This window comes from Bison bison, unplaced genomic scaffold (assembly GCF_000754665.1).
Source record: "Bison bison bison isolate TAMUID 2011002044 unplaced genomic scaffold, Bison_UMD1.0 scf7180017864452, whole genome shotgun sequence".
NCBI classification, from domain to species: domain Eukaryota; kingdom Metazoa; phylum Chordata; class Mammalia; order Artiodactyla; family Bovidae; genus Bison; species Bison bison.
The window spans coordinates 903,456-924,626 of record NW_011495014.1 but is presented as its reverse complement, the minus strand read 5'-3'; the positions used below and the strand labels follow the sequence as shown (position 1 = coordinate 924,626).

At 42.3% G+C, this 21,171-nt stretch overlaps 1 protein-coding gene across 2 annotated transcripts in view; it reads right to left on the bottom strand.

The window, feature by feature from the left end:
* Positions 1-21,171, bottom strand: part of STK39 (serine threonine kinase 39) — a 317,449-nt gene that overhangs the window by 128,443 nt on the left and 167,835 nt on the right. For both annotated transcript variants that reach the window (XM_010858933.1, XM_010858932.1), the window contains exons 11-12: positions 2,627-2,749; positions 2,497-2,526 (exon numbers count right to left, since the gene is read on the bottom strand). In XM_010858933.1, the coding sequence (XP_010857235.1) occupies positions 2,497-2,526; positions 2,627-2,749 (153 nt within the window). The remainder of the gene's footprint in view (positions 1-2,496; positions 2,527-2,626; positions 2,750-21,171) is intronic.

The window sequence follows — 21,171 nt, the reverse complement described above, 5'->3', positions numbered from 1 at the left end:
GGTGGAAGTTGTGTAACAGCAGGTGGAACTGGTGATTTCTAAAGTTTGGTAGGAGTGTTTACATCCAAACTAATGTATACTTTCACAGAAATAAGCCTATCTTGAAGGCTGAGCACCAAAGAATTGATGCTTTTGAACTGTGGTGTTGGAGAAGACTCTTGAGAGTCCCTTGGACTGCAAGGAGATCCAACCAGCCCATTCTGAAGGAGATCAGCCCTGGGATTTCTTTGGAAGGAATGATGCTAAAGCTGAAACTCCAGTACTTTGGCCACCTCATGGGAAGAGTTGACTCATCGGAAAAGACTCTGATGCTGGGAGGGATTGGGGGCAGGAGGAGAAGGGGATGATAGAGGATGAGATGGCTGGATGGCATCACTGACTCGATGGATGTGAGTCTCAGTGAACTCCCGGAGTTGGTGATGGACAGGGAGGCCTGGCGTGCTGTGATTCATGGGGTCGCAAAGAGTCAGACACGACTGAGCGACTGATCTGATCTGATACACTTCCTTAATTATGCCCAAGTTCCCAGGATGGGCACAGATGCCACTGGGAGATCAAATGAGTCTAGATACAGTGAAGTGCCCAAGACTTCAAATCCCACTCAAGAAGGTTAATGCTTAATGACAAACTGACAGCATGCCATACACCGCTCTCTTTCCTGGCTACGAAGACAACACAGTTGCCAAAAAGATATTGCTTTTATTCAAATAACAGATCAGTTTTCAGAGCAATTTCAACAAGCACATAGTAAGATATTCTCAAAGTAAACTTAACAAATCCTCATGAAGAAAGAAATGCTAGGTTTCTAGATAGTATATCTAGATAGATATCTAGAAAGTACCCATCTGTCTGTACTAGTAAGGCGTGACTACAGTGAATACCATCCAAAGAAGATGTCCTGCAGTGAACCAATAACGAATGATTTTTGAGTCAAGAATGCTATCGAATCAAGTTACTGTGTTCTATTTCTAGGGAGAACTGACACTTCTTGTTCACAGAAACTCTTAGTTGAAAAACCTTGATCGGCACTTCACTCTAGATAAACAGAAAAGTGGGCAAGAAGAAGGCAGAGTTCATGACAACAGGTCAAGATCATTCCAAAAACATGGCAGGATATGTGTGTGGCCAGTGTGTCCTTCTATGAGACTTACCACCATCTATGTAACTTCCTTGATCAAAGCTTATTTTTTATGTATAAAATAGATTCATTCATATGATAAATAAAGGGGGAAACAGGATCTGAAGGAGTTACCAATAGGAGGCAGGCCCGTCAATGAGACATGAGAAGGGAAAGAATGGCTTGTGTCTCTGATGTTCTCTTCTTAGATGGTCCATCTGGTTATTTCCACTTAAAGCACAATGCTAAGATTTACTCCTTTTAATTAAAAGGAAATGTCTGCGAAATTTAGAGAGTTGGAATGGATATCACGTGTAACCCAAAGTCTTCAGTTTTCTTACTGAGAATATATTAATTACTAGCTTTGTAAATATTTGGAGCTATTTAAATGTGTTCAAACTTCCTCTAGGAGAATTAGCAAGTTCTCTGAACTACAGTCATCATTAGTCATTAGGATAATTAACCAGTGGAGGAAATAAAGTTAATCAAAAGATAACCAGTTCTCAAAGCTGCTGCTGCTGCTGCTAAGTCGCTTCAGTCGTGTCCAACTCTGTGCAATCCCATAAACGGCAGCCCACCAGGCTTCCCAGTCCCTGGGATTCTCCAGGCAAGAACACTGGAGTGGGTTGCCATTTCCTTCTCCAACACGTGAAAGTGAAGTCGCTCAGTCATATCCGACTCTAGTGACCCCATGGACTGCAGCCTGCTAGGCTTCTCCATCCATGGGATTTTCCAGGCAAAAGTACTGGAGTGGGGTGCCATTGCCCTCTCCGAGTTCTCAAAGGGAGGAGAAAAGAGTGTGTATTGCCTACTAAGTTGCCCAGAAGACTTAAAAATTAAGACCAACAAATTCAACCTAGAGTTTCTAGCCATCTGAATATTTTGCTTTATGGTAAACCAAAAATCAAGGAGAAATTTTCCTGTATGCCTACTCTGTTTCCTAAGTGACATAAGAATTTAAGATTAAGTGAGCAACTAATTTGTGCTAAGAACCCCACTGAGTGCTTTATTAAGTGATTTTATCAGTCTCACAGCAATTCAATAAGTACTGTGATCACCACCATTTGACAGAGTAAGAAGCTGAGGTTCAGAGAGTACAGCAATCTGCCCCAATATACACAGCTCCAAAGTATTGGATTGGCCAAAATATTCTGTTGGATTTTTCCGTAAGATGTTATGGAAAAACCCGAATGAAGTTTTTGGCCAACCCGATAAGTCAGAAGGCATGAAGATTTGCCAAGTTTACGTGCCTCTTTTTTTCCTATACCACAAAAACAAAATTCTGAAGGTTCTTCCCCAAACAGCTCAGACTCTAATACTGGCAGGCACAGGTAAAGGCGAGAGAGGAGGCAAAGAACTAAACAAGTAACCACACTCACCTCTGGATTTTCTTCTTTTACTCTTCGTGACTGTAAAACAAATACATATTTATTAATACATACATGCCTCAAGAAAATCACAAAAATAAAAGTTGACACAAGTCAGCTAACCATCATCAATGTGACCTACCTTTTCTTGAGAAAAGGCTGCTTTCCCTTCTTCACTTTTCTCATCCATCTCGTCGTCGCTCCACTCCCAGTCACCGTCTTCGGTTTTATGAAGGTGACCGCTTGACCCTGGAACTCGTCTCACCTGGATCAAAAGAAATCCACTCAAAGCTTCACCAGTCGAAAGTGAACAGTGCTTGCGAGTGCTGCCACTTGAGTCACAAAGCATACACCGACCCTGAAAATAACCTCAGTGGTTATGAATTCAGGGGTAACTAGCAAGGATTGCCCCCAAAAGCCACCCACAGCCACCCACACGCATCCTCTATCCAAAGATACTGTTTCTTGAAATGAGTTACTAAATGTGTGTAGAACAAAATATTTTGGAAGAGTACCACACATGTCAGCCCTGAAGGATCAAACCCTTTTTTCACTCTGGCTTCAGTTCGTATTTTATGAATCACTACACAGGAAAGGCCACAAGGGAGGTTTCAAAATTGCTTAAGGAAATGCATGCATGCATGCAAACAGACTGTTGATTAAGAGAAGGTGAGGGACCTGGGCAGCCACTAGCCTAAGGCACCTGCCATCTACAACCTACATCACAAAAGCAAGTACCCCTCTATTGCCACCTTGCTCTTTTTCAGAATCTGACATCATGATTGTTTTCCCAGGATTCTGCCCAACCTACTTGAGCAAAACAAAACAGTACTATTCTTAACACACCTTATAGCCCTTTTGAGGCCTGTGAGATTGCTAGGAACACAGCAAGATAATCAGCAACTACGTCAGATGATCTTAATAGATAACAACAATCTATTATATCTATAAAAACTAGATAGCAATTAGCTCAAAAATATAGAGATGTGGTCCATGCGGGTATGCTTTCCTAGTGTCTGTGTTTGAAAAGGCAAAACTTTTCAAAGGAGAGGATGACTGAGAATAATGAGCCTCTGACCAAAGTAATTTGCTTTAAAAAAAAACACACTCAGATCTATTTAAACTAAGCAATGTAGCAAGTGAACATAATAACCTGTGGTCCGTCAATTCAGAGAAGCCACAAGTGAAAAAAAAAAAAAAACTTTGGAGACTATCCAGTCAAACCCCCTCATTTCACAGATGGGAGAACAAAGGCCCAGAAGTGACCCAAGATCACACAGGTATAAGGACAAAATGAAAACGCCCATTCAAATTCAAGTCTTTCTATGCCAATGAATAGTAACTGTGAAAAAGCAGCTATCTAAAAATGTTCTTGGAAGACTTTGAAAGAGTATGACATGAGGAAAGACTATTTTCCATAATAGAACCTATTCACTTTTACTGTGGGAAGTTCATGAGTCCCAAGGGAAATAGCACAGACTTCAGACGTAAAGCAAGCATTTACACGCGTTGGATCAATGTGAAGTCATAAACAATGCAGACTCGGGGGTGGGTTCGATTTGAAGGCATTACCATGTGGATCCTGTACAAGCAAGCCTGATCACTTTGTCTTGAGCTGCAACATGGAAACTTGAAAAACTACCAAAAGGTTCTTACTCATAATCACAAACGGTTATGCTCAATTTTTTTAAAAAAAAACTTTTTTCTCCACTTCAAAAAAATTTTTTCTAAGTCACCTTCAAAACACTTAGCACTTAGTAAAACTCCTTCTGTGCTTGGCATATATATTTTTCCACTTGCATTCTGAGTCACTGGAAAGACCTATTTAATGATGGTGATTTTAATGATGCTCATAGATGTTGGCAAAGTACTGCAGAAAAGATGCTGAAATGCACTTCAGGATTTTCAGAACAGATTGCTCATTTTAAAGCTATATCAAAGAAAGGGATAACAAGAAAATTTTCTGTTGACGTATACAGTAAAATTAATTATTTTCTTAGCAACACTAATCATGATGAGAGCAACAGAGGAAAATCTGTTAATGACTACATTAAAAGAAAGCATTTAAAGCCACATCTACTACAAAACATACTATTAATTAAGAAGTGAGAAGACAAGTAAAATTGTGGATCATAAACAGAAAAATACCTTCATTCAGACTGTAAAACTCAAACATGGTTGACAATTACTAACATTCACACGCTCATTTAAAAGAGCATACCACGGAAATCTCTCTGAAAGCAGCCAGATAGTACAGCTTCCCACCCTAAAATTCAGTTGATGTTCTCGTCCCTCTCATTCTACATTTAGAAAATCTGTCCATTTTGTTTCTACAAGAGGCATCCAACTACAGACAATAAAATGGCCAGCTTCTATTTCATTTTAGAACCCTGTCTCCCTCCTCTTGGTTTTATTTGCTGGAAGAGCAAAAGATAAAGCAAAATGTCTAGGATTATAGCCTCGGATACTGAAAGAAATGGTGGCGTTGGCCTTTAAGCAATAAATAGTGATTAAACAAATGGAATGCAGAAATTAGGACAGAGAACAATTAAAAAATCTATGTAGCATAAAATGTTCGTATAGTGTAGCAAGAATAAGAACACAAATATATTCCTTAAGGATGTTATCTTGGTTTACTGGAAAGGAAAAAACTCTAAGCATAATTTGAAACCCAGGTTTCACGGTGTAGTTATATGACACTGACCTCTAAGGAAGAGACCAGAAAGCAATTTTACAAAGTTACAGCCTTGTAGGGAGTTTGTAAGGATGACAGGAAACTTGGAGGTCTTAGAGGTCTTAGAGTTAAGGCGACTAAGTTTCACATAGTTTAAACAGTTTTGTTTTTTTTTTTTAAATATATTAGGGAACTGAAGAATAATCTACAAAACAGATGCTTCAAAAATCAAAATGTGTAAAAGCTTCTATCTCGCCCCATTCCTTACAATGATGAAAATGGAGGTTACTCACCTTTAGAACAATGCTTGCATGCCAGTTACATTGTTCTTATTCTATTAAATGGCCCACTCACTTAGTAAAGCCAAGAGGTGACTGAATGAAATTTTTCCTCTGTCAGGGGTTTAAAAAATAACCCGATGATTCTCAGAGAAATGAGCTCAATTTAAGTCATAGCTAGAGGTATTCATAAGCTCACAAACTCCTCAGGTCAGAGCTGGCAACAGCGAGGTTAGACAAGCCTTTACATGCAATAACATTCATTGCCCAAACTGGGAATAAAATACAACCGAGCAGTTCTATTTATACCAAACCTCTGGGAAGGAAAGTGATATTATTTTCTCTTTCTCAAAACAGTATTTTTATGAAAATCCATTAAAGAAATGAAGTTATAATTCCCACAAAAAATAAGTCAGGCTCCACCAGACAGAGGGAACGAGAGTGTGGTTCCCAGGCCAGTTCTTGTGGCCACGGGGTCGGGTGTCAGAAGCAGAGCTAGGACAGATTGGCTAGGGAGAGGGAATGGCAGCGACAAGCGAAACAGTCCCTGGAGCCGCCTGACTCATCTTGCCAGGGTTGCTGCTCGGAACAGGAGCTTTCTATAAATACCAGGACCTCCATACAGTATCTCAAATTGCCACCTGGCTCCAGACATAAAAACAGGAGGAAGCATGGGTACAGGAGCATACAAGAAAGCCAACGGAAGCACTTTCTGCACAAGGTGTTAAATGTTAGAAATGGAGGTATGTTTCTCTAACAAACTCCTGAATAAAGGATGAACGTGACCCAAAGAAACCCAGTTTATTTCAGTTTGTCTTAGAGACACTGGCCAGCTGCTTACAGTGCCACAGTAACTCCTCCAGGAGTGGATTTGGGGATCTCCTTGGAATGATTTTCCTGCCCCTGGAAATTGTGTATTCCACTTCCCCTTCACTGGCTGGACAAACTGCCTGCCCCACTGCAGCCTGAACCCAAGAACTCGTCTCACATCCACACACCGAGAATACTCTGGGCGTGGCAGAAAACAACACTCAGTAACTTTTCTCTTACCAGGCATTCTACTAACCAGACCTAGAAAACATGCTTCTAATCTACTGTTACTTATAATGTCCCTGAGGCAAGGCCAAGCAAACAAAAGAGCCTTCCAAATCATCAAAAATTAAAATTAAACTCACCAAATTTTCAGTACTAAATAGTTTACTGTCCCCACAGCTTATACTCCGACATTTCCCCTGAGCCCACCAGCTCTCCGGCACCTCCATCCCATGCCTACTGCCTGGCCTCCCTGTGCTCTTGGGCCCTCTGTCCTCTTCTGCCTCTCCCATCAGTCCCTCCTGGCTTCTCCCCTATCATAGAAAGCCTGGAGGCCACAGCTGACGCTTTTGATGCTGCACGTATTAGCCCCCGATGCCCTCGTGCCCACTCCTGGCCAACCCACACCTGGAGGAAAGCTGCGGGCTCAGCCCGAGCCAATGGAACGGAGGCACACTGCCTGGAGCCATCACAGGTGATCGGTGGTGCTCCTGGCTGACACAGTCCAGCTGCAACCTTGCCCCTCGCCCCCAGACGAGCAGCAACAGCATCATCTAGAAAGGCTGAATCTTGGGCCCCAAGCCAGACCCACCAATCAGAATCTTCCTTCCTGCAAACTCAGGTGATTGACAAGGCACGCAGGTTGGAGAAGCACCTTGCCCACTGTTGTTCTAGTCTGTCTCACCAGCCCTTGATACCAGCTGTTACACATATAACAAAAGTGACTGTGCACCTGAAACATATTAACGGATTTAAGTCACTCCCAGGTGTAAAGAATCTGCCTGCCAATGCAGGGCACTCAGGTTCAATCCCTGTGTCAAGAACATGCCCTGGAGGAGGAAATGGCAACCCATGCCACCATTTTTGCCTGGAGAATCCCATGGAGAGAGGAGCCTGGTGGGCTACAGTCCACAGGGTCACAAACAGCTGGACACGACTGAAGCGACTTAGCATATCATAGGAGTATTTACACAAAGGAAAACTGGAAAATAGTACAAATTAGGCATTGAACTCCCCACTTAAGGCCAAAATAGGAGTTCTCAAGGTTTACAAGCACACCACTGATCAAAAGACTCAGCTCATGGAAACACTGTAAAATTTGATGACATTTCACGTGAATTTAGTAGTTCACATGAATTTAGTAATAATTCCTGAGAATACTTTGATTTACAATGGCAAATATCTCAATTTTATGATATAAGCCTCTCACATTTCACCTTTAAAAGCAACACACTAATTGATTTTTACGTACCAAACATTAGTAATATACTTTACTGGAAGGACAGGGATGTAGAAAACTATCTTAATATTTCTCAAACTGACACCTATGGCTTGGGATAACATTTCTTATGAAAGCATCATGAGGAAACACAGAGGGATATATATTTTTTTAAATGCAGACAGAAGTGAAAAGGGTATCCTCTGAAAAACTGTTTTACATGATACAAAAAACTGGTTTTTTGATGGTTATTGCCAATACTGAAAGTCAAAGCCTAGATAATACTGTTGATACAAAGAAAGGAAAACTGTGTACTTCTAAATGAAATATTTTATATAAATTGTTTAAGTTATATATAACTATACTAATCCATTATTATAAGTAGATATTTTATTTCATCTATTTCCATAAATGCTCGTAAGTTCAAACTGACCAGAAAACACTTTTTTTTCCTAATTTTAGATTCAGAAAATAAAGTATCACAATAGTTTCAAGATTCCTTTATATTTAGGAATACATGATAAACTTTACAAACAGGATCATAAATTTTACCTGTGATTGATTTTCCTGCAAAATAGAAATAAAGATCCTTCTCGTTAAAGCATGAAGTGAGGTCCTCGAACTTTCTGTAATTATTAGTATGACAACAGATCAATGTTAAATTTAAATGTCATGGAAAAAATAATATTCATTTTATTTATAACAATTTGGAACTTTAATTATCCAATAGGATATTTGGGAAAAGTAAAACGTGAAAAATGCAGAACTACTGGCCTAGTTGACATTTCTGCCTGTACCTTCTAATACACACAAGTATTATTTCTACTACGCATGTGTATGCATGTGTTTGTATATACATATAAAGTTTATGCATGGGGCATTCACTGGATAACAAGACATTTTTAAAATAAAATTCCATTTTGACTTAAAAAAGTCAAACTTCCCTACCCCTGTCATTTTGACCGAAGGGCACAGTCATTTAAGGTTCCTAACATGACGCCTGGCACATAAACAGCCAAGACATGACAGGTGCTATTATCGTGACTACACTCCATCTTTCTCACAACCCAAATCTATCAAACACTATATTCTGCAAAGTTTACCTCCTCAGCTGCCACTGTGCTAGATGACAGGGCCCCTTCAACGTTGACCTCTTGTCTCTCCTATTAAAACAAACTGCTAATTCATCTCTGGCCTCTAAACTCTTACTATTTTATCCTTCATATTGCCATGAGTCATAGACTAGAACTTTCTCCAAAAGAAAAAAACACAAGAGCTCACTATAGCCTACAGAATGAGTTCAGTCTCTCCATAACCTTGCCCCAAATTAGTTTTCCAAGACTTACTTCCCGCCATATTCAATCAGACACCCACAACCCAGTTTTATACAAATTAAATAACTTCACAACTCTACTTTTTATATCACATATATATCTTAGCCTGATCTGCCCTTTCAAAATTTCTACTTACTTCTTTTCTTCTAACTTAAGAAGTGTCGGCCAATTCTCCCAATTGGTATTTCATCTGCACCTTTATATCATTCTACTCTGTGTTACATATAACAGGTGACATACTGAACTGTATACTCCTGCAGGGCAGAGAACAAGCCTCAGCCTTTTAAAAGAACCACTTATTTTCTCATTCAGTCAACAAAGTCTTATTTAATACCTGCCTGGTGACAAGTTCTAGACAAAAGATGAATAAAATCAAAGCCTACACCTTGGAGTAGTCCACACTCCAGAGATGGACAGACATTTAAGCTAATAATTTCAATAAAATGTGAATGCTATGTAACCAAGATGTGAATGCTGTGAGATCTCAGGAGAGAGGATGACTACCTGTGGAGCTCACCAGGCAGAGGAAGTAAAGACCTTATTCCACCCAGTGGGAAGGTAGGGCATGAAAAGCAGAGCCAGTAGGGAGCTGGGTGGTCTGGACAGGACCTGCCCCGCCCCCGCAGAGGGAGAGCCCAGAACAGAAGACTGCTGCCACAGGAAGGTAGCCAGTGTTGCCAGAATTTCCAATTCTTCCAGAGAAGTGGATAGCTTGGGTTTTTATGTGAATGCTCCTTTTTTTTTTTTTTCACGTTAACACGTTTATGTCAAGTGAAAGTAAAATTCTTCTACACAGCCTAAAAATGATGTGTCTGTGGGACACATCTGGCCCGTGACAGGCAGCCTCTGTGGTCCACCAAGTCAAGGGGCGTGGAATTCAGACAGTGGAGAAGCACAGAGGCTCTCCAGTGGCTATGGGGTAAGGGGAGTGTGGAATCTGGATTTCTGAAAGCAGAGCAGACGTACGGGGACTTGAGGGTGACCACGGCCAGAAAGAAAAGAAGCAGTGGTAATGGTTCCTGGTATTACTAGCATATCACTAGCCACACCCAAACTAGGCAACTTAAAGTAACAACAATCCCAGCCGCCCAGGGGCAGTCAGACCGGCTTCCTTGGTGCCTGGGGTACTAGCAAAAGTGCTTCCCCTCTGACCCTACCTCTGGAATTCCTGACACGCAAGATAATGGAAGATGAAGAAAAGACTGTTGTTTTAAGAAGGCCATCAGTGAGAGCTTACAGGAAAGTGAGAAGCTTATTACTGGATGCTAGAGGATGAGACGACCCTGCTGTGCAGTGACAGAGTTTGGCAAAGCTGATATCTATGGTAAAGCAGGAACAGAAATGGATCTAATGATCTAGCAGAAGACATTTCCAGGCAGAGAGCTTAAAGGGACACCTGGGTTCTGCTTGCTGCCTGTGATAAATCATGAATTGAGAGATGAGCGAAAGGACTCACTGTTAAATACAAACCGGTTTCTCATCCACAGCCTCTCTAGACACCCAGCAAGTCTCAAACCCAGTCCCGGCTTCAGAGCAAAGATCAAATTCAGGCTGTGACCAGTGACACTCTGTTAAGACTTTAGAAAGATCTAAGGTGATGCTTCCTGGAAGCTTTTAAACAAACCTAAGGCTTTCTAAGCTTCCCAAGTGGTGCAGCAGTAAAGAATCCACCTGCCAATGCAGGAGATGCAGGAGACATGGGTTCGATTCCTGGAGAAGGAAAGGGCAACCCATTCCAGTATTCTTGCCTGGAAAATTTCATGGACAGAGAAGCCTGGCAGGCTACAGTCCATAGGGTCACAGGGCTTACACAACGGAACACACACGCATATACACATACATCAGGCTTTCTAAAGATCTTAAGAGCAGACCTTGTAGAATCTCTGCGTTACACAATAAGCCTTCTGAGAATCTTAAAGGTGTGGTCTGCCAGTGTCACAAGGAGTCCAAGGTAGACAAAGCATCTTGAGGTCATGACTTCTGTCTAATACGTGAACCTATCAACATTCAAGAAAATCCACAGTTTTACAGATACTTGTACTGTGAAATTACTGCCAGGTTAGATTATAACAGAGAGTACAAAATGAAAACAGCATTCAGATCCCAAAACTTTTAGGGCCAGGAAAGTCTGAGAAGGCTACTCAGCTACAAACGTTGACTCCTTCAGAAAAATGAAGGGTCACTTAAAAAGCAGAAGCAAGAGCCCAGAGCATGGAGCCGAGAGACAAACAGAACCCTCATAGAGGTACAGGCAACAGGCCAAATTTCACATCTGTCGTGGGCCCAGGGCCTCTGGTTTTCCCACTTCGGCACAGGGCTTTAAGAAGCCTGCCCTCCTACTTTGTTCTGGCTGTGTGTCAGGAAGATGACTGGGACAAGGCCCTTGACTTTGGGCCTGAGCCTGAAGCCATAAGACAAGACTTCTGGAGAGTCTTGGAAACGCAAGAGTATATTTTGCACGTGGGAGGTATGTGGATTTTTGTGGCCAGAGGGTAGACCAGGGCAGGGCAGGTTTCCCCCCACCCCCGAAGATGCCCATAATAACACCTCCTGATCCAAGTGTTCTTCCAGAATCCTTCCAGCCCCACTATCAAGAGATGGAGTCCAGTGCCCCCTTCTTACACCTGGGTGGGTCTTTGCCTTGCCCATAACCAACAGAGTCAAGTGCCAGAGAAGGTGATGTGGTTTCCACCGAGCTCAGTGGAATACAAGCAGAGGATGCTGCAGTCACCGTATAGGCAGTATAGTGCAGGCAGCCCTGAGGCCTCCATGCTGCAGGCAGGAGAACCCATGAGGAGAGGGCTTGACCACCTGACTGCAGTTGCACAGGACCAGAAAGCAGCCTGCTCAGACTTCTCCGAACCCCTGACCCACCGAAGCATGTTAAAACAACTTATTGTCTGAAGCTTCTATAGATAACCAGAATAAGGATGTTGATGAGGTTATTTATGGAATTTCATTTCCATTTTTTTTATAGTCAGGAATTCTTTAAAACTTCGTAGGTCATATTTGATATCCTATGAGTGTGTGTGTGTGTGTGTGTGTGTGTGTGTGTGCGTGCACACGCATGTGCATGTTCAGTCGTGTCTGACTCTTTGAGCCCCTGTGGACTGCAGTCCACCAGGCTCCTCTGTCCATGGAATTTTCCCAGTGAGAATGCTGGAGTGGGGTGCCATGTCCTCCTCCAGGGGATCTTCCCAACCCAAGGATTGAACTCATGTCTCCTGCATTGGCAGGTGGATTCTTTACCACTGGGCCACCAGGGAAGTCATTTGATACCCCTTCCCATGACAAATAACATGCTCTACCATGCTTTGCTTCTTGGTCAGTGTTTTCTGACTGTGGATTTTCTGGGCAACTAAACACTCAGATTTTAATTTATACTTCCACATTTTTTTTTCTGTCTGACTATGTTATTACTTGTTAAAATACCAAGAAGAAAAAAGTCCATTTCTATCAATTATAGATAAGTGGCTCCAGCTAAATCTTGGCCCTTTTGCCAGTGATCTGCATTACTTTTTTTTGACCTCTTGGAATTCAATGTTTACCTAGTTCTGCTAAAATTTGGCATTCTCTTTTTCCAGAATATAAAAAGATAACAAAGGAATGAGAATATTAAAATGTTCTATAGGCAATTGGAAGAGATTCTAGAGAAACAGAGACTCTTATAATTCAATAATAACAATTCAAAACACTAAGCTAGATCAGTGAAGGACACACGTATAGCAACTTCCTTATAATGCTTTAACATTTTCTAATGTGAAAGAATCAAATCTGATAAATGCTGCTTTTCGGATAATGGAACTTTGTAACTTTGGAAATCCAACTTGAAAGGGCAATGCCGTGAAAGAGAATGTTCTGGAAGCAGGACGGGAGCTATTCTGAAGAAGCAGCACAAAACAAGAAGTAATTAGATTTCTTGTTCGGTTTTAGTCCTATCAAACCTCCAATATGGCATTTCCCCAAGACAGGGTGACGAAGAACAATGAGAACAGCTAGCAGCCAAGAAAGCAGCATCCAATTTTTCAACTATTGTCTTTGAGAACGAACGCTCCTGCTGGAATGGGTGCCAAGCTGATCTGTGATTTCAGCTAATGAAGAAAACAATGGCAACGTTCTGTCCTGGTGAGACAAATAACATAGATGAGAAAACACACATCATATAAAACCAAAGGGTAAAAAGGGAGAATAAACGTTTTGCAGTGGAGCAGAGCCGAAGATGCTCTGGATACAGCAGTGAGTTACCAAGTTAACTTAATTGCAGGGGAAGGAGGCATGGGAATGAGAAAGAAGAGCACACAGCTAACAGCATACTGCTCCAGGCAGGCGGCAGAAAGGACCGTGAAAACCAGGAGAACCGTAACAAGCATTAGAGACACACTGTGATGGTCGGGTTTAGGTGTCGACTTGGCTATGCCACCAGTTATTCAATCAAACACTAATGTAGGCACTGCCGTGAAGACATAGTAGACATAATGAAAGTCCATGATTGTCTTTAACCGCAGGGAAATTATACCTTGATAACCTGGGTGGGCCTGATTCAGTCGCTGACAGGCCTGAACAGTTGAGCTAGGGCTTCTCTGAAGAAGAAATTGCAACGCCTGTGGACAACAGCTTTGGCCATGCCCAAGAGTTGTGGCCTGCTCTTCCTATCCTTCAACCCTATAGGCTCTACTCCTTACTTATGTCAGACTATTTCTTGCGATAAATCTCTTTACCTTCCTGGTTCTGTTTCTCTGGTTGAAGCCTGACTGATACACTAAATCCAGCAGCCTCACAGTGGTATTAAAAAATAAAAGGCAAACTAGCTAGCAGAAGAGCAGTGCCAACAAGAGCATCCACTGGGTTTTGGTAATGGCGCATGTTAACGTCTCCAAATGAAACAGAAAGAGAGCTGCATAGAACGGACAATGAGAAGAAAAATAACTAAGATGGACTGGATGATCGTAACTTACTGCAGACTGTGGACTGGATTCCAACCTTGTAAAGACAGCCAACATAAAGATCAGGGGTGAGTTACCCGTTAAACACCATTCATGTGAACTCTGAGTGGTACAAGCAATGCTAGCACCTTGAAAAATGTTCTGCCAAGACCTAAATTTGCTTAGGGATTAACAATCCGTGAAAGATACTCAAGTGCATTTGAGTCTGGTAGAATGGAAACTCATCCAGACTCAGCAACTGTTATATAGAATGCAATATAGAAAATATTTGTCATATAATTTCACCAAAGTATCTGCTTAAAAATATACACATCCATACAAACATTTCTGAATAATTTTTAGATGTCAGTGCCAAAGAGTTCCTTCACAACAATTATGACTAACTGCCCTAAAGGTGCATTCCAGCTAATACTCAGCTTAAAGTTCCTAATTAAATACCAGTAATAGGGAGGGATTGGGGGCAGGAGGAGAAGGGGACGACAGAGGATGAGATGGCTGGATGGCATCACCAACTCGATGGATGTGAGTCTGAGTGAACTCCGGGAGTTGGTGATGGACAGGGAGGCCTGGTGTGCTACAATTCATGGGGTCACAAAGAGTCAGACATGACTGAATGACTGAACTGAACTGAATAGGTTCTCTGAAAAAGTAGATCCCTACACAGATTTCCAGCATGCTCTCCATTACCGAGGATGAAGTCGTCTTATGGTGAGATACATGATATACCTCTTTTGTGTGGGGAAAGAAAAGGAATGGGAAAGAGTTGCTATCTCTATTGGTCACCAGCAGAACTTTACAGTTTCTCACTGTTTATCAGGGCGTGAGGCTCAAATGGAGGCATGTTTATTCTTTCTGGTTGTAAACTAAATACAACATCATATTGTAAAATATTATGCACCCAACAGCAAGTATCAAATAGATCATCAAAACACAAGAAGATGCTAGTAGAACACTGTTGAACATAAGAAGGGGGTTCGCATATATACATTTCTCGATGCATCTGCATATGCACAGAGCATTTCCAGAAGAACTTATTAGGACTTGGTGATGGCTCTGAATTGAGAGAGGGACTTCTTTTCACTGGGTCATGTACATTAAGGAACCCCAATATATATCACCCATGCCCCACCCAACCCAGTTCTGAACTAATTTAGAAGTATGACCAGTAAGTTCGGGTGGGGGGCGGTCAAAACATCACCCTTTTTACAAAGGTGATAACTTGAGAATGTGGCTTAAATGTTGAGCCACCAGCCTTCCTTGATGAACGACCCCTGGATTTAGACAAGACTTACCTATCCTGTCCCCAGCAAGCACGTCCAGCGCATTCCGACCTCCCCCAGGCAGGGCCACGGTGACTGACCAATAGCACCTCTCTATGAGCAGTCCAGCTCCCTCAGAAAGGGAGGGCAAGGGGCTGGGCCACACGTGCCCACTTCCTCCCTCCAAACTCACCAATCAGATACACTGCTAGGTAGAGACAGGCCAAGAATGTTTTGCTCACCCCACGAGCAGTGAAGAAACATTCCCTCTGCCTCTTCCTCTTTTGGCATCATTTGTAATTTTATCATTATTATGTACAATGCTGTCAGTCAAAAATCAGGTATTTAAAAATTAAAGATATACATACCTCTTGTTAAAAAATGCCAACAGAATTCTTTTTATTAAAAAAATAATAATAAAACAGAAAGTAAAAGTAACCACCTCCTACCTCAAAACAATATTCAAAGATATGACTTTTCTAGGAGGGGAGGAAGTGATAGTAAGATGAGCTACTAAATTTTTAAGAACGAGAATGATGAAACCTTCTAAAATCTTGATGTGACCATGAGGTCAACTTATGGTTCACCTGCATTTGCCACAATATGTGTACCATTTAGGATTTCCAACATTTTTTTGATTTTTATGCAACGAATTCTGGAATGAAGACTCACCATTAAAGTCCTGGTCTGGTCAATGAAACAACCATCAAACTTTCGACCACATAGGGCGTGTGATGACAATACATAGGGCGTGTAATGACAGGAGCTGGTGCTTTTTAGTACTCTGCCTTTACACTTCTCTCCACCAGATGGATGAGTCTGTGTTTGTTACAGAGTAATGGATTCTGTTGTTTTTGTTAATCTGCTTAACCTGGTATCTTGCTACAAAATCCAAAGATACTAAGAAGATGTTCTAACATGCATGACAATTTGGAGCTCTGAAAGCACATGCCCTGGGGGTAAGACACAGTTCAATATATTCTGAGTCCTCACATTTAGAGTATCTTGTGTTTTGTTGTTGTCTAGTTGCTAAGTTGTGTCTGACTTTTTGTGACCCCGTGGACTATAGCATGCCAGGCTTCTCTGTCCTTCACAATCTCCTGGAGTTTGCTCAAACTCTTATCCATTGAGTTTTTGGTGACGGCTAACTAATATGTGTTTGTTAAATGAGTGAATAACATTTTCCTGCTGCCTGAAAAAAATTTTCCAAAGCAAACTTTGTATCAGGAGGAACTTCTCCCCATACTTCTCTCACCATTGCCCCTGGAGAAGGAAGTCAGAAGCTGCAGATACAGCACCACAGGGATTTTGAAGGGATATGAGGGGAGGGGCAAGTTAAGATCCCATTACATCCTGAAATCCTTTTAGCTTCTCATATCCATAATCCCTAGAGTCAGAGCACACTTGAAATTTGCTGCAATGAACACAAAATCCAGCTCTGGGAACCACCACTCAATACAGGCTGCTAACAGGTAACAGACACTTAAAACTTGTTAGTTGGATGCATGAATGAATAAGCCACACTTGGCTAAAACACACAGACACAGGTTCTGGGCCAGATCATCTCAACTTGCAACTCAAAGGCATTTTACCATGTCCTTAGACAGCTACTACCCTTTGCCATCAGGGACCCTGTTATTGTGGTGACATGATTAATAGACAAGTCTGAGGAAGCTAGGGCTTCCCTGGTGGCTCAGATGGTAAAGGATCTGCCTGCAATGTGGAAGACCAGGTTCTGATCTCTGGGTTAGGAAGATCCCCTGGAAAGGAAATGGCAACCCACTCCAGTATTCTGGCCTGGAGAATCCCATGGACAGAGGAGCCTGGTGGGCTACAGTCCATAGCGTTGCAAAGAGTCAGACACGACTGAACAACTAACACTTCACTTCACATGAGGAAGCTAAAGGGCTTAATTTATTCTACCAGTTTAAGCAAAGCAGCAGCTGCTGTCAAGAAAACTCTGGGCTTTCCTCCTAGCATTTGAAGATCCTGAGAGGAAAAGCATGGTTATAATCGTCAAATCAAAGCAAAGTGGATGATCAAAATGCATGGGCCCATCTGCCGCAGAGACGACGTATTAATGTCTTGCTGTGCTGGGAGTAATTCAAAGAAGCAAACAAGTCTGTGGTGGTTCACTGCAATTATGTCCCCTTTGTGATGGACTCCATTCCCTATCCTTGTGTCTGCAAAGGGCAGAGACTTCAGATGGGAGTTTAGTTATGAAAAAAAAAAAAAGTACATACGCAGCACTGACTTGCACTTTAGGTTGAAAGAGTGAAGAATCTGATTCCAGCTCAAAATTGAACTGATTAGAGAAAAGAGCCAACAATGACATCATAAGGTCTCTATGTGAAAATACGCCTGCTATTGAAATCTCTACTTGCTCCCATTCCAGCTGTCTTTACAAACCACCCCACCCAAGTTGTTATCTCAGTCAAAAGTCTCAAAAACGTAACAGGGAGCAAGGAATCCCCCGCATGGTTACTTCCACAGGTGGCTGAAGCCTCTGAGGAGGACAAGACAGGAACTGCCCAGACCACCGCCCGAGTACCAGGTGGTCGGTCAGTCAGTCAGTCACCATGAGTTGCTCAGTGTGTCTGACTCTTGGCAACCCCACAGACCATAGCCCACTAGGCTCCTCCATCCCCAGGCAAGAATACTGGAATGGGTTGCCATTTTCTTCTCCAGGGGATCTTCCCAACCCAGGGGTCGAACCCTGATCCTCTACATTGCAGGCAGATTCTTTACAGTCTGAGCCACCAGAGAAGCCCTCCTGGGTGGTGGGGTGTGTCAGCCACAATGGCACAGTCTAACAGCAGTGCAGTACTCCTTGATTCGAGGGTCAGAAAGGCAAAAACCTTGTCACTCTATGTGTGGAAAGAGTACCGGTGTCCACAGACGTGTCAAAACCAAATAAGCAGCAGCCCTTCAACTCCCTCCTGTTCCTGGCTTCTACATTTTACTACATTCACTTTTAAGTCTTTTTTTTTTTTTTAAACTGGAACTGCCCTGCCACTGAGATTTCATCTTTACACTCTAACTCTTTATGCTTCAGTATTCTGAAAGCAAACCTCAGACTTCAGATCATTTTACCTGTAAATACTTCAGCACACATCTCTAATAGAGAAGGACATTTTAAAACACGATCATGACGTTTTCACAAACAACAAAATCACCAATGATTTCTCAGGAGAATTAAGTTATCAGTCGATGTTGATTCTTATCCCACTGTCTCCAAAATGTCTTTTCAGCTTATTTATTCAAAACAAGATCTAAACAAGACCCACATGTGATCCATACTCTTAAATCTGTAATAGTTCTCATTAGGGTTTTGCTTAAAAGCCAGCCATCATAACCATTTAAGTAGGCTCTGACTTAGATGGAAAGAGCCTGTTTTCTTATTGCTAACAAGAAACACCCACCACCTCCAGAGGGAGAATACTACTTCCTTTATATCACTGGGAAAATTAATTCTCAGTAATAACTGAAAGCTACGATGAAGGTTCCAGTGTAAAAATGCTCCAGACAGGAGTTTTATTTCTGGGGCAAAGTCTCAACTGTGTTTCAATTCAGGGTAGAAAAGGGCCATAAATTCTATTTTTGTTAGTCAATTCAGTAATAAGAAGAGGCTGTCAGAGCAGTAAAGTAAGTTACATAGATTTCCCTGCAATAGATTCGGAAAAACTATATATTCTAATTCTTGTATTTGCCAAAGGCAACACTGTCCAACTACCGAATTTAAATAGAAACCAAGATACATAATGGTTGTATATTCTCATTGGGTTAACTTTAAAAAAAAAAATTTGGAACTTCAGCTTCCTTGGTTAGGGCTAGATGGGGGCCACATGGTGAAATATAAATGAGTTTAACAAGTAATCCAAGCCTAACTATGGGATCTGATGCTCTTCTTCTAAGGATCCAAACCTCTCATCACATCTGCTAATCGGTAGTAAAACGAAGTATATGTGGATGCCATCATTGTTTTTCTTTTCCTGCCTAATGCCACTAAGAGTCCAGTGGCTAACCTGGAAGACAGCTAAGACTGGAAAGGTGGAAGGCACTCAGAAAATGGATCATTAATGCTTGAGGCAAGAGGCTCTGCACATGTGCAGGAGCCATGCCCTGGGATTTGTTCTGCACGCTGGTCTCAGCCATTGCTCTTGTGCTCAGCGTGTCCATGTTTCTCTCTCCAGGCCACACCCTCCCGTGATCTGCAGATACAGACCCTGGTCTACTCTCCCTCCATTTGAGACGAGACATCCCACAAGGTTTACCACATTCTAAACATTTGGTGTCATTCCCAGCAAAGGTTTCCTACCTGCCAAACTCAACGTCAGAAAGGAAGTCAACCTCAGCTTTTCCTGACATCTCCTCCTCTCCCTTCCCACCCTCTCAAGCTCCATCTTCATGGAAACCTTGCAAATCCTCAGTTCCATCCAAGTATCTCCTGCTTCCAAGTATCTACCTTTATCCTCCACTGATTCTCACCTGGACTAAACACCAGCCTTCCAACCTGGCTGCTGCAGCCAGTCTTGCTCCTAAACCACTGTCCACAATGCGGCCAGGATGGTTTTCCTAAAAGGCAAACTAGATCATTGCACATCTCTTCTTAAATTCTTTTTATTTATTTATTTTTGGCTGCAGTGCGGGGGCTTGTGGGATCTTATTATAATAATAGTTCCCCAACTGAGGACTGAACCCAGGCCGCGGCAGTAAAAACACTGAGTCTGAAACACTGGACCACCAGGAAATTCCCTCTCTGCTTAAATTCTTATCAAAAGTTCCCCAAAGCTGGCAGGGGGTAGGGGGAGGGAGGCAAAAAACGCAAAAACCTAAACTCATCAAGACACATAAGACATTTTTTGTTCTGGCTCTTATCCACCCCTCCAACTTTCCTTGACTTCAATCACACAAACAATTTTGCTCTTCCAATACATTTTCAAGCATTTGCCCAGGAAGGCTCCCCACCTGAGATAAGCTACCTTGCTGACTGGCAAAAGAACACACATCCTCCACAAGACAATGAAAGCACTGTGTCCTCGATGAAGTCCTCGCCACCTCGCTCTCCTCAACACACCTTGGCGTCCATGCATCGTTCCCTCCCAGTGCTGACCCTGATGCTCCAGATGTGGTTTCCTGTCCAAGGCCTCCCCTCGACTGTGCAGCCACCACCCCTGAGTCGCCCAGGCTCAAATCTCACTGTCAACATTTTTAACTTTTTATTTTATATTGGAGTATAGCCGATTAACAATGTTGTAATAGTTTCAGGTGCACAGCAGTGTGACCCAGCCATACACAGACATGTATCCATTCTCCCCCAAACTCCCCTCCTGTCCAGGCTGCCACATAACATTGAGCAGAGTTCCCTGTGCTATACAGTAGGTCCTTGTTGATTATCCATTTTAAACATCGCAGGGTGGACCTGTCGATCCCAAACTCCCTAACTATCCCTTCCCCCCTTACTATCAACTTTCATTCTTCTCTTGGGATACTTACAGATGATGGCTGTCTTACCTATGGACTCCAGCACAGTCCTGGAACTTGATACATGAAAAGCCAGTGTCTTTAGAATCACCACCCTCTAGAGTCCTCTGGGTCGTACACCATGCCTCCTCTGCATGGAGCCTCTGAACATACACAAGTCTCCACTGACCTCAAAATTTTCTCAACCCCCAAGCTATGACAGACTCCTACTGCCCTTTCCCATCAAGCTTTGAAAAATTACCCACTAGCACTTCCTTACCATCTCTTTACTCATTAAATCTGAATATCCAGCTTCTCCCCTTACTGCTAAAACTGAGCTAAATCCAATGTCCTTTGAGAAGACCTCATTTTCCTTCCCCTCACTGCAGAAATCAAAACCGCTGACCACTTCCACCTTCCTGGCTCCTGTGATGGCACTTTCTTTCCCTTTGTCCTCCACCTGGCCCATTACTGCTCCCCAAGGA